The sequence below is a fragment of the Mustela erminea genome, chromosome 2, assembly GCF_009829155.1.
Source record: "Mustela erminea isolate mMusErm1 chromosome 2, mMusErm1.Pri, whole genome shotgun sequence".
Lineage (NCBI taxonomy): Eukaryota > Metazoa > Chordata > Mammalia > Carnivora > Mustelidae > Mustela > Mustela erminea.
Window position 1 is genome coordinate 12322667 of NC_045615.1, and position 14240 is coordinate 12336906.

General features: G+C 43.7%; 1 protein-coding gene across 4 annotated transcripts in view; it reads right to left on the minus strand.

Moving 5' to 3' along the window:
• Positions 1-2328: 2328 nt before the first annotated feature.
• Positions 2329-14240, minus strand: part of FDFT1 (farnesyl-diphosphate farnesyltransferase 1) — a 31109-nt gene continuing 19197 nt past the window's right edge. For 3 of the 4 annotated variants that reach the window (XM_032332247.1, XM_032332245.1, XM_032332243.1), the window contains 3 exons: positions 11112-11288; positions 10197-10349; positions 2329-3272 (listed from right to left, as the gene is read on the minus strand). In XM_032332247.1, the coding sequence (XP_032188138.1) occupies positions 3051-3272; positions 10197-10349; positions 11112-11288 (552 nt within the window). In that variant the 3' untranslated portion in view covers positions 2329-3050. The remainder of the gene's footprint in view (positions 3273-10196; positions 10350-11111; positions 11289-14240) is intronic. The other variant, XM_032332246.1, reaches the window with a different exon arrangement.

The following is a 14240-nucleotide window of genomic DNA, read 5'->3' on the forward strand; positions in this document are numbered from 1 at the left end:
GGAAGGCACCGTGCCTTTTTGTTCATGACCCAGAAGAGGGTGTGGGTATAGTTTAGACTTCGAAGCTTGGGCACATAGTTGCTTTTCCACTTTGAAAATGTGTCAGATAGCTGTGCTTCAGACCAAAAGCAGGGCCGACACCTAGCACCTTAGAATGTGGAATTTGGGCCAGAGCTCTGAATCTGCCCCTGCAATTTAACAAGACTCCTGCTGGTTCACATGTTCATTAAAGTTTGAAAAGTAAGGCCTTAGAGCAATGGTTCTCAAACTGGGCTCCTGACCAGCATTTGTATCACCTGAGAACTTGTTAAAAATGCTTCGGGGTTTGAGATACAAACTGTCCTAGCAATCTGGGACCTTCAGGTAGTTTGGATGCTTAAGTTGGAGAACCACAGCTTTAGAGCTCTGCTTCCCAAACTGCTAAGATTAATTAACAAAATGGCTAGCCTCCTCTCCTCCAACACACACGTGCATGCTAGCCCCACAGAAATGGTTCAGACAGAATCGGGCTTCCCAGTAATTGCTCCAGGCACTTCCCCAAACAGAGATGGGTGTGCATGTGTGCAGGTCTATCTGGAGCCTTAGAAGCTCCCAAAACAGGGCGCCTGGGTGGCTCAGTGAGTTAAAATCTCTGCCTTCGGCTCGGGTCATGATCCCAGGGTCCTGGGATTGAACCCCACATCGGGCTCTCTGCCTACTTGTGATCTCTGTCAAATAAAATCTTTAAAAAAAAAAAAAAAAAAAAAGGGCAGAGCAGGCTCCTACTCCTGTCCATTGTTAACGGAGTTTTTAAATTTAGAGCCCTGATTCAGATGTATCAGATACTCTGGGGAAAGCTAAAATATTCCTCTGTAAGTAAAAATCAAGTAGACTAGAGGCCAAAGATAAATATATCTGATTGATTTAAAGTGTGGAGTGGAGGATGGGGTTGCCAGATTCAACAAAAACAAAGGATGCTCAGTCAGATTTAAATTTCAGATCAAATAATTTTTTAGTAGAAATACATCCTGTGCAATAATTTTGCAACATAATTATACTAAAACAAAACAAAACAAAAACTAGGGTGTCAAACTCTAGTTGAACTGGTCATCCTGTATTTTACCCGGCAATTTTGATAGAGAACTCTAGAAGGAAAATGATCTTCCAAAGCACCCAGGAGCGGGCACAAAAGCTAAGACTTTGCACAAGTCAGTGATAGTAAAAGTCACATAACTCTGTAGCTGGGAGGGGCCTAGGTCTTCTAAACCATTTAGAAGCTCAGAAAGTCCCACAGGTCATCACTGAGCTGGGAGAGAAACCTTCCAGTACAACCACCTCAGACCATGACTCTACCAGGTTGTCCTCTGTCCTACACAGGCTGTAGAGAACTCATCCATCATTTCTGTGTAGAAATGATGTGTAGAAACCACCTACCTTGGAATCTGAAACCAAGTTCTGATGCTTAAATTGCTAGGAGCCCAGCTCAGAGCTGTACTCCGTGTCGCAAGTGCCTGACTTCAGCATGGTGACAAGTTTGTCCAGGACCTCAAGTGAACCAGTTCACTGCAGGTGCCATGTACTAAAACTAAGCCACTGTGTCTGGTGGCAGCCGAGGACAAGGAGGAAAATTGGTGTATGTGTATAATCACCAGAGGCCAGCATTCCTGCCAGGGAAAACCCCCAGCTTCCATGATTAAACAACCACACACAATGGACTGCATAAGAGCAGGCTACATACACCGAGAGCATCAATGGCTTCCAGAAAGTACTTTCATGCCCCACACCAGTGATTCCTCAGCTTGGGGGGCTTTTCCAAACACCCTTTGAAGGGACCGTGTCCTCCCTGGCCCAGGCCGAGATTCGCAGTAAGTCACTGGAGGAGCATGCCTCACACCCCGTTGGCCTGTGTGGGGCTAAAGGCAGACAGTGATGCTAGAAGAATGAGGCTAAATGCCCTTTGGCTTTCCAGCCCACCAAGTGAAAACCCATCTTGCCTATCTTGAGACCTCCGTGTATAAACTGGTGACTTTTTAAAAAAGAAACAAAAGACAAAAAAAAAAAACACATAAAACCTGGATATGGTTAAGATTTCTGCATGCAGCTAGCAGAGTTGGCCAAAGTGAGAGCAGGCCGGCAGAGGGAGTGCAGGTCACAAGCGGGCAGAGGAGGCGAGGCTGCCACATGCTCACTTCCAGTGGGCACAGCGTGCAGAGCCCAGGCAGTTGGATCTTTCTTCCTGGTCCTGCTCTGGCTGGCTTCATGGGGCCATGTCCCTCCATCACTAACTCCATTCTTGTGTTCTTATTTGCCACGTGCACCCAGGCTTTCAAATGAGCTGCCCTCAACAAATGCAAAGTAATTCAGTTGTTTATTACAAACACATCTTGAGATATGATGTCTACTTAAAAAGTCAGCCTTAACTGGAGGCCAGTCTTCTACGATGGTGCCCAAAGCAATCCTGCAGTTTCTTTCTGAAAGCTAACCTCCTTTTAAACCAGGAAGCGATTCCAGAACCCCCAGCAGTCAGTCCTTAGCCTTCATGAGCAGAAGACAGTCTGCATTCTTAGGAAACCTGGGGCCATTGCCTAGACCCACAAAGATGGATGTCTACTACATTCAAATCAACTGAAGGAAACAAAATGAGAAAAATGGGAACCCAACCAAGAAAAATCACTTCACTTTGTACAAGGACATATATTCCAAGGTTGCTTCAAATTAAATACATTTAATTATAATTCTAGCTAGGATTCACACTAAGTAAGATCTCTCAGCAGCCCCATAGGCCACCATGTCCCCTGACCTGCAGTGAGGGGCCCTCTGCTGCCGGCCACGGTGCGTAGAGGGGAGCACCGTGCACAAGGGCCTGCTTGCTGAGGGTGAGGTAGCCTTCCCTTTTATTCTTAGCTTCTTGACTGTACGTCACAGTTCCTAAAAGTCCCAAGTCCACAGAGTTCTTTCAGGGATTGAAGCAGGAGGGAAAAGGGGGAGGACAAGGGGTACCAATATCCTTCTCCTTGAAGAAAAGGCCAATCCATTTCATGGTGAACTTGAGCTTCCAGACTAAGACCCAATCAGTGTTCTCCAGTCTGCACATAGTCTTCTGTGACCTGGGACAGCGTGCTCAGGTACTGCCAGCTCAGGGCAGCCAACAGCATGACAAATGACAGGTAAAGAGGGGAGTAGTGACTTCGGGAGATCAGCTGACAATTAGGAAGATTCTGGGTCCTGATGGTGGAGATGATCTGCCTGGTTTTACCAGAAGATGGGTCTGAGCTGGGGATTCTATGATAAATCTGCCAAAGAAAGGAGAAAATTATAAGTGCCACTTCATGAGTCCTAGGAACTTTATAAACACCTTCTGTATTTACTTCTTATAATAACCCTACAAAGGGACATTTTATGTCCCTCTTACCAATGAGCAAACAGGCTCAGAGAACACGGAAGGAATAACTTAAAGTCACTCCACTAATAAGGCAGGACTGTCCATGGAGGCCTGTATTGTCCTGCAGCCTGTCCTCGAGAGCACCAGGAAGTCCCTGCCCCCGGGGAGCCACCGCATAGAGCTGCACCTCCCTGGGCCTCACACAGAGCCGGGCATGGGGGGGGAGGGGGGCGGGGCGGTGGAGCCTGGGAATGTCAGCAGGGTTTGACAGCTCCGCTCACACAGCAGCGAAAAGGCCACTGAAAAGACGGGGCAGACGCAGCCAGACAAGATGGAATCTGTGGTGTGGACCACAGGCTGGACAAGGAAAATTGAGAGCAGAAGCTGGGAGCCAGAGTAGTCCTCCCAGAACCCTCTCTCGGTGCCTCCTGGCCCTCCTACTCCCTCCGCAACTCTCCAGAGCATTTGATCCAGGCCTCATGTCCATGCTTCCAACTACAGCTTAAGCTGAGGCCTTGATGCCTCTCATCTGAGCTATGACCAGCCTCCAAACTGAGCTCTGACTCTACTGAATCCTGAAGTCCATTCACCTGCTTGCCACACCGTCACCAAAGAAATGGAAACCTCTGCTTGACACCCCCACTGGCTCCCCATGGGCTGCTGAGTGAGGTGTGAGCTCTGGGACATGGAGCACAAGGCCACCCATGACCTGGGCCCACTGAACCTCTTCAGCTTCATCTGCCGCTGCCCACGTGGAACTCACGTGATACTCTGCATGCTTCTGTTCCCCTCTTCGCTCACACCATCCCCCCACAACCCCCGGAATGCCCTTGTGATGCTCTGATACCTGGCCAACTCTTATCTGCTGCCCAAGTCTCAAATTAGGAGTTAAGTCTTCTAGAAACCTGCCCTGGGGCACCAGGAGGCTCATTTGGTTGAGCGTCTGCTCTATGGGCTCAGGTCATGATTCTGGAGTCCCAGGATCAAGTTCAGCATGGGACTCCCTGCTCAGCGGGGGACTCTGTTTCCTCCTCTGACCCTCCCCTATCTCATGCTCTCTCGCTCGCTCTCTCTCACATATATACACAAAATCTTTAAAAAAAAAAAAAAAAAAGAAAGAAAGAAAAAAAAACCTGCCTGAACCCCCAGGTTGGGTCACATGCCCCCTCCTGCACATACTCCTACCTTCTCAATTAACACTGAATTCAGCTATGAGTCTCCCTGATTGCAAGTCTCAAAGGAACCACATCTTACTGGTCTTTCTGCCTCCAGCCCAGCTCCGTGCCTGGCACACAGGAGGCCCTGCTCAAATGGCCACTGACTCAAACTGACAGAGCAGATAGAGACGATGCAGGTGGGAAGTAACAAGGATCTGAGCCGAGACGGAGGCAAAGAGAAGGAAGATGACAGAGCAGGCGTATTTTTAAATAAATTTTTCCCAAAATTCTCATTATATAATAGGTATTTTTTTCCTGGCAAGAATATATTCCATATATTATATTCTTGCCAGCCTCCTACCTCTCCACCAAAAGGGCATAGCTACAATCTAGAATAACAAGAAAATAAAAGAATACGTCCTACAGGGGCACCTGGCTAGCTAGTTGGGAGAGCATGTGACTCTTGATCTTGAGGTTATGAGTTTAGGCCCCATAATGGGCAGAGAGCTCACTTAATTTAAAAAAAAAAAGCCTACAGAAATATGCAAATAATATCTAATATCTAATACTATGCTACCAAGAACAGTTTTAGAGAAAAACAGAAACTGGGATGAAACTACAATTTCCTCTTTACTTTCTTTTTAAAAAAATTTATGTTTTAAAATTTTTAAAAAGATTTTTACTTATCTGAGAAACAGCACATATGCATGAGTCGGGGGGAGGGGCAGAAGGAGAGGGACAAGCACTCCCTGCTGAGCAGGCAGCGGCATATGAGACTGGATCCCAGGACCCATGGATCATGACCTGAGCTCAAGGCAGACACTTAACCAACTAAGCCACCCCAGCACCCCTCTTTCAATAAATATTTTAGATGATGGAGTTACAGTTGTAAAAAACAAGCAATACAGGGGCACCTGGGTGGCTCAGTTAGTTAAAATTTGACTCCAGAATTCAGTTCAGGTCATGATCTCAAGGGTCGTGAGATCCAGTCATTTACATTGGGTTTCAAACTCAGCAGGGAGTCTGCTTGGGATTCTCTCTCCCTCTGCTCCCTCCTCCTGCTTGCAGGCATGCTCACAGTCTCTCTCCAAATAAAATCTTCAGAGGCGCCTGGGTGGCTCAGTCGAATAAGCATCTGCCTTCAGCTCATGTCATGATCTCAGAGTCCCTGGGATCGAGTCCCACATCAGGCTCCTTGCTCAGCATGAAGTCTGCTTCTCCCTGCCAATCCCCCTGCTTGTGCTCTCTTTCTGACAAATAAATAAATAAAATCTTTAAAAATAAATAAATAATATAAATAAATAAACAAGTAAGATCTTCAAAACAAATAAACAATACAAAAATAAAATTAAAAAAACGGAATTCCCTTATACTACTCTCTCAGCCATAGGCTTTTATACCTTTTATAACCTTTCTTCACTATGCACTAAAACTCTATATAGAAATGTATAAATGTCCTCTATAATAATAACATCATAAATTGGTGTAGTTACTTTTATACCTGTTGCCATGCGCAAATATAACTATATACAAACACATAAAATGCATATATGTATTATATATTCTATATACTACATAGAATGACTATGATTTAGAAAATCATAGTGTCTGGGTGGCTCAATTGGTTAAGTGCCGGCCTTCAGCTCAGGTCATGATCCCAGGGTCCTGGGATCGAGCCCCACATTGGGCTCCCTGCTTGGCAGGGAGGTGCTTCTCCCTCTTCCGCTCCCCCTGCTGTGCTCTCTGTCAAATAAATTAAATAAAATCTTTTAAAAAATGATTATCATTCTATGTAACATATAAATACATGACTACATTGTGCATATAAAATTATACACAATTTTATTTTTAAAATAGATTATAAATAGATTATGTTGCAATTTTCCTTTTTTCACTCACGTAATTTTTTATGGACATTTCTTAATGCCAGAACCTAGAAAATGATGTCATTCTGTTTCTAAACACAAGCCACATAATGTGAATGTACTAAAATTTAATCAATTCCTTCCCAATAAGGACTGAGGACAAAATGTTACAACAAACACCTCTGGACATCTTCTAGCTAATTTTGTACATAAAGCCCTAGAATTGCTTGGTCAGAGGGTAATGCATGTAAAACTCTGATAAGTAAGAAAGCTTTTAAGTAGAAGGCAGGATGTGGAGTTTCATATGGATGAGGGTTAGAGGGAATAAAGAGGAGCCTGGGTTATCTGGATTCCGTGATTAGGTGAATGATAATATCATTAACCAAAAAAAGAAAAAGTTTATGACCAAGTCCTGAGCTGGACTAATTAAGTCAGGACTGACAAGTGTGTAGTGGAGAAAGAAGCCTGGCCATTGAAGAGAATACCAGAAAGCTTTTGTGCAGTGAGAAAAAATGCAAACAAAGACAGAACTCCAGGAAATACCAGTATAATAAGAAGCCAGAAAGGCAAAGGAGTCGACAGACAGGTAAGATGTTAAGCTGGGGGCCAGAGTCACAGAAGCCCAAAGAGGAAAGAGCTTTTAAGGTAAGAAAGATCCACAGGGTCAAAACAGTGGGACCGGGGAGAATGTTTTCAAAATTAGTCATTAGAGGGTCATCACATCACTTTAGTAAGAAAAGTCTCATGACAAGGCAGGAAAAAAAGCCAGCGAGCATGAGGTGGGTTAAAGAAAAAAATGGGAATAAATAACATGAAGTACATGTATCTTTTGAGAAGCTTAACTGTGAGGGGGAGTAAGTAGAGAGGAGCAAAGTCAAGCCAGAGCCATGACCTGTTCCCTTTTGGAAGCAGAGTGGCCTGAGTTGCACGTAACAACTAGAGGAGTGATTGGGGTAGGGGGGGCTTTGGATAACGAGGTGGTGGATCTAGGGGTGACAGAGGGGAGCAGGAGGGCTAAGGCTCACCCAGGAGAGGTGGACACAGAGGACACAGAGGAGTGGAGGGGGTTCATGCCACACAACACACAATCTCGCACTTCCTCCCACGGTGAAAGCAGTGCCAGCTGAGGAGGAGAGGACGGGGAGTACAACAGTGCATCTCAGACTTTCGGTTCACAGGTGATCACCTGGAGAGCTTGGTAAAGGCAGGGCAATGCTCTAGATGAACCACAGCGCAGGGTGAGTCGCGAAGCAGTGCCAGCTTGAAAAAGATCGCCCTTGCCAAGGAGTAAGCATTGGCAGAGAAAGAAGTAATAGTTTCTGGCTCTTTGCCTCAGCATTTGTTTCTGTCCCAAAATAGCTGGCGGAGCTTCTCGCCAGCTGACAGGTAATCAGAGTGGTTTGAAGCTGTGGCTGCTCCAGAGGACCCACGACATGAGGAGCAGAGCCCACCTACTCTGCAACGGTCGGCTGTCCCTCTGACTGTTCCTTTAAACACTAGAGCTGCGTGAGGAAAGCCTTCAAGTCCCCTGCAAGGACATTCTGGTTACCACCTGTTAGGCCCAGAAACCTGACAGAATAAATGTGTCTGCCTGTCTTCCTGCGAAGGACGGACTTGATCAGTGTTAGTATCTGGACAGCAGCAAAAAGCCAGGCAGCTGGGATGCCTGGGTAGCTCAATCATTCAAGTGTCTGCCTTCAGCTCAGGTCCTGATCCGGGGGCCCTGGGATGGAGTCCCATATTGCACTCCCTGCTAGACAGGGAGTCTGCTTCTCCCTCTGCCCTTCCCCCTCACTCATGTGCACTATCTTTTTCTCTCTCAACATAAACAAAATCCTAAAAATAAATAAATAAATAAATAAAAGCCAGACAACTTGTGGACTTGATAGGAAAAGTTGACTTGAAATTTCATTCATGCTGACATCAAAACCATTACTACATTTTATTCCTTCAGACTCAGAAGTCTTCAGAGATTTTTCTTAGTCAAATCAACTCAAGCGTTAATGTGTCCCCCAAATTACACTGAGTTTCACTGGAGTAGCTTTAAACAACTGACTCCCTGAATTGGGGGTCTGCAAATTTTCTTAAAGGGGCCAGGAGCTATTTTCAGCTGTGCGGACCACCCTCTGTTGCAGCCTCTGGACTCAAATAAATCTTCTCTGAACTACATATTACATAAAAGGTTTCTCATTTATATAAAATGAAGGAAAAGTAACTACTATGGCACTATTCATTCTCGAAAGCGTAACCCAAACCCCTTAGGATTGTGGCTTACAGCACAGGCTTGGAGTCAGCCAGATCTAGGCCCAAATTATGGCTCCAGCCTCAGGTTTCCTTGATATTAATAGTACCCACCTAGTCAGTTGCTATGCCAGGCGCGCAGCAAGCTCAGAGGAAGTGCTGGCGATACCGTCAACAAGACTGTCCCCAAGCCTCATTAGTAGCAATTTTTTTGATCAATGGCTAAACATTGTACCTAGTCACTAAAAGAATTTTAGGATTTTTTTTTTTTTAAATGTGGTCTTCTGTCTTCTTTTTTTTTTTTTTTTAAAGATTTTATTGATTTATTTGAGAGAGAGATGGTGGAGGGGCAAAGGAAGTGGGAGAAGCAGACTCCCCACTGAGCAGGCAGCCCAACCCAGAGCTCGATCCCAAGACCCCGGGATCATGATCTGAGCCAAAGGCAGATGATTAATCGACTAAGCCACCCAGGGTCCCTGCTCTTATGTCTTCTATTGGTGTCTTTGGTAGAAATGCAGAGGTCCAAATCTTGTCAGATAGAAGACAGGGAGGAACTCCAAGGAGAATGTGCACTATACAACAGAAATCCAAGGAAATCACTGTTTTTGCAGAATTCTGTTTAGGGGAGACCACTATTACACATCACATCCCTGTAAAGGTGTAACCAGAGGACAGGAAGGAGGGAGAAAATTATTGGCAGCAGTAGTTCTCTCTGGGAGAGAGGAAGGAGGAAGGTCTTTCATGTTTCATGTATTTCCATAGCAGTTCGATCTTTAGTAAGAACCCAAGATCTCAGGGCCTCCACTCACCAGAAGCTAGTGGCTACACCCCTCACCAGTGTGACCATCACAAAAAAATGTCTTCAGACATTGCAAAATGTCCCCTGGGGTGGGGGAGGGGGCGGGCGCAAAAGCCTTTTCAGTTAAAAACCACTGCTCTAGGGCCTAGTGATTAGTTTTACCCTCTAAGAAAAGGTTTTTAGAACCTAGTCATGTATTATATCCTCCACAGCAGGAGATCTGACTTGAACAAGTGTGTTTTGTCCTATAAGGTGGTTTTGGCATTTGAAATGAGATCCGCATTAGAAAATTGACAAATCACTGCCACTTGATGATTCTCCTTTGCTGCATTTCCCTACTCTAGTTTCTCAGTTGAGGCCTATCACGTAACGGAAAGTACTGGATTGGGTGTCAGGCAACCTGGCCTGGGGTTGGAGATGCACTCGGTCAGATCCTGCATCAGCATGCACAAGCCTCAGCTTCACTCAGCGCACCCATGAAGCCTGGTTCACCTCGAATCTGATCCCCTCCTCAAAAAATCCGATCCTCTGTAGGGGCTCCACCCTAAAGCCTTGCTCCATTTATAGCTTCCCAGCAGGGGGCCGTGCAGCTCCAATCAATCAGCAACCTGTGCACACACTTCCTAATAAAGGACACCAACTCCTGTCTCTATACCATAACACCGTGAGCTGTTACAATCATCTAGTAGTCAAATATGAACTCTTGAAAGAGTGACAGTATTTAAATCTTAAGAAGAGACACAAATTTTCCAGGTCGTTAAGTAAGAACCCACCTCTTCCATGTACTGGTAGATTATAGCCTTGACCGCTGGCATATTGGTGGCGTCCATCATTAGAGTTACTGCCTGCCCTTTTCGGATCTTCACTACACCTTTGAACACCTGCTGATTGTTGTAACAGGCAGCCAGAGTGGCAATGGCCATCACCTATAGATATGAGGAGAGAAAAGAAGAGAAAAAACACGAAAAAAGATCAAACCAAGATTCCAAATCAGTTAAATCCCATGAGTTTCATGTATTTGAGTTAAAAACTAAAATAATTGGCAAAGGCATTTAAAAAAGCCTAAGTGGGGCACCTGGGTGGCTCAGTGGGTTAAAGCCTCTGCCTCAGCTCAGATCATGATCTCGGGACCTGGGATTGAGCCCCTCACAGGGCTCTCTGCTCAGCAGGGAGCCTGCTTCCCCTCCTTCTCTGTCTGCCTCTCTGCCTAATTGTGATCTCTGTCTGTCAAATAAATAAATAAAATTCTTTTTAAAAAAATTAAAAAAATAAAAAAGCCTAAGTACCAGAGGACTGAGGGGCTAGGTCCATAGGATCAGGTTCTGTTATCCCATGTCTGGGAAAAGGACAGCAGAAACAAGGCCCTTAAGTAAGACTCTGTAATGATAAACCTTCACCTATATTCTACCCAGCATTCCCCCTAAACCTAAGCCAAAGCCTTAGATTTAATTGTGAGGCTAAGGATCTAAGGAGGCTGAGCTGGGTGTGGTGGTTGTGGGGCAGAGGGGAGGTGCCTGCCTTCCCACCCAGCAAAAGAAAACAGACTGGAGTCATCTTTTTAAAAGGAACCATATTCCTGAATACAGCAAACCAAAATAGTAAATGCATTCTGTCCACCCCCATCAGCACCACCATGCCAGTCCTTTTAGCTTCCGCCTCTCATACACAAGAATAGCTCCCTTACCTACCTGTGGAATAGCACAGAAGTTAAACACACTTTGGTTTCTAAGTCTTGAAAGATAAGTGATGACATCTGGGATGTGGTGAAGTGCGTTGGTTATAAGTTCGTTCAGGCACTGCACAGCTGAGTCAATGTTCTGTGGCTTAGCAAAATCGCCCAACTTCTTAACATACTTGCCCCAAACCTTAAAAAGTAAGTTAGCACGGGCATAAGTGAAGAACATACAAGCAACTGGAAAGAATCTTCATCAATAAGAACTATCTTATTAATAAGAATTATCTTATTAATAAGATCTACAGTAAAAAAAAAAAAAAAAAAGATCTACAGTGAAGTTTTTCTTAGCTGCATACTCCTCTTTCACCAAGATCAAGTCCGTTTCAAGCTCCACAAAGTGGCAACTTGTGATGACCAGTCAGGGTCTGATCACAACCTAGGAGTCAGTTAAGTATTTGGGAAACTGTCCCTTAGGGACAGTTGGTACATCATGTACTAAGCAATACTTTGATGACTTCAAATAAAGAGGACTCCTGTTGTTCCAGAAGGCATTAGTCTCCTTACAAAATCAGCTACAAGAGTACTATGCAAGCTGAATGTTAAATATTCTGAAGATGGTCAGGACTCAAAGTAATGAATGATTAACATGACGTTCCCAATTCCGATAAGAATGCTGCCGAACAAGTGTCTTGGGGGGAGAATGAGCTGAGTCTACACGAGAACATTACCTCCTTGGATCTTAGTAACTCAAAAGTGAAAATCTTCAACTCCAACAGTGTGATTGATTTAACAATTTTTAATGATATTTTTAAAGGAGTCTCTGAAGCTAGCAAAGAACTAATTTCATTTTTGGTCACTCTTAAGTTTCCCAAAGAATAATGGTTATTGTCACTTTATACTCTCCCCCAATAAATGACTGGCCACCACCACTACCATTTTTACAAAATCCAAAATTCCTGCTAAAAAATACAGAAAGGGTGACAGAATTTAGGACATCACCTTTTGGTATCTCCAGTGATAAGGGATCTAAGTAGTTATCACCAAGGAAAAGAAAAAGATCCCATAAATTACAAAGAAAAGAAAATTAAGTTATCCTTAGAATTTTAACAGTCTGTAAAGTGGAAGAAAATGGGATACTCAAAAATGTGAGCTAAAAATTTTTTATCTAGAAAAACTAACTTTCAAATATCAAAGTCACAAATTACCAATATGTATAAACGTGAGAAGTTATTATTCTCATGGGCCTTTCCAATCGGTAAGTGTGTGAGCTCCAGACAACCAAAATGACTACAGACATCAATATAAGCTCACCTTAATTTAAGATGAGCTTAAACTAAGACGAAGGGGGAAAGGGAGATAGTACAGTATATCAGTGGCCATCTAATCTGACAACTCAGAAATAAATACAATCATAAAAAATTGGAAATTATTATAGCATACGCAAAAATAGTCTTCAATTATTTTCAAGAATCATTTTGGTGGTAGGTGCATTTTTATCTCTACTGAGAGACTGCAGGATCTGTAATGCAGGGGGAGAAAAGCAAATGAGTAATCATGGCATATACTAATTCTAGCATCTCTGATTTCCCTGAGAATTATGAATCTCGATGAGGAAGAAATGAAGTAGAAATGTAATACAGAGGAGGTGGTTATGTAACAATCCCTGAACTGGAAATATTAACATGAACTTAGAAGGTATTTAAGCTTTAAAACTACATACACACACACAGTGACTGTCCCAAAAGCAGTGACTGTGCCTAGTGTCCAAGTACAGTGCTGGGTACTATTTCCCATTAGCCCAGGTGTCTTACCTGGGGTTCCTAAGAGCTGGATGAGTCCAGTACTCAAGCAAGAAATGTACAAAATGAGCTTAGAACATCTGTACATACCAAACGGCAAGGAAGCTATCAAAGTAATAAGAGTCCCCTTGTGAGGACTCAGGAGCCAACCTAAACCTGTTCCTGACCAAAGGAGGGAAATTTTGAGCTTTAATAGTGAGAATAATTACAACAGATTAAACCTAATCAGTGATTTTTTTTTAAAGATTTTATTTACTTACTTACTTGTCAGACAGAAAAGGGAGAAAGCGCACAAGCAGGGGGGAGTGGCAGATGAGGGAGAAGCAGCCTCCCTGCAGAGTAAGGAGCCCAATGTGGGACTTGATCCCCAATAAATGAACAGAACTAGACATGAAGCCTAAGGACTGCTAACATCAAAGTGGGCAAAGATCAGCCGTTGTGTGCCTCTCGATAAGAGAGCACCCCATCCTTCAGGAGGCAGATGCTCATTTCTCTTTAGATTTAAACACATTTGCTGTGTTTCAACCCACTGTAGTCTTCATTCTTTTCGATATTCAAATTGTTCCATATGTGGTCAGTAAAGGCACCTTTAAATTGGACCCTATACCTTTTTACCCTATACTTTGTACTTTGATAGCCACCTTACTTCCTGGCACGACAGTGTATTCTCAGTTCCTACTCCCCTATTCTGTGTGGTGGAAAACAGTATTAAAAGACCAAACTGGAACACCAGCGGTACTCATTATTACTGGTTTGTTTCTACACCTCTTTGTAGAGAGAGCGAGACATTTTTTTTTTTTAATAGAGAATCTGTATCAGGAATTCATGCTGACATTTTCAAGTCAGTTTAGGATTATGGGAATTTTGCTTAACTTTATTAATAGTTCTATATTTGTACCTTTTATTTTAGACTGAACATCTTGGTTCTCAGACTGATAAGAACACAACTGCCTATTTGCTGTATGTTGCAGTGTTTCTGTTAACAGTTTCAGTATTTCAATATTATTTCCAGTATAATTACATACATATTTGATTACATTCAGTATGTTTATGGTGCTGTGCACCTTGCTTTTTTTCACTTAATAATATGACCTGGAGATTACTCCATAGTAGTATAGTTATTTCTGTGCTCCACCAAGGGAATAGACCATAGTTCGTTCAGTCCGGTATAGATGGACATCTCAGTTGTTTATAAACTTTACCTATTAGAAACAAAGCTGCACGACTAAGCCCCCATATTATTCACTTGCCAAGCTGCCAGCGCTCAGGGCTGTTTGCACCAGGATACACTCTCCCCAGCCACAGAGTGCCTGCGTCCCCAGTTTTCTTAGTGAATACCAACC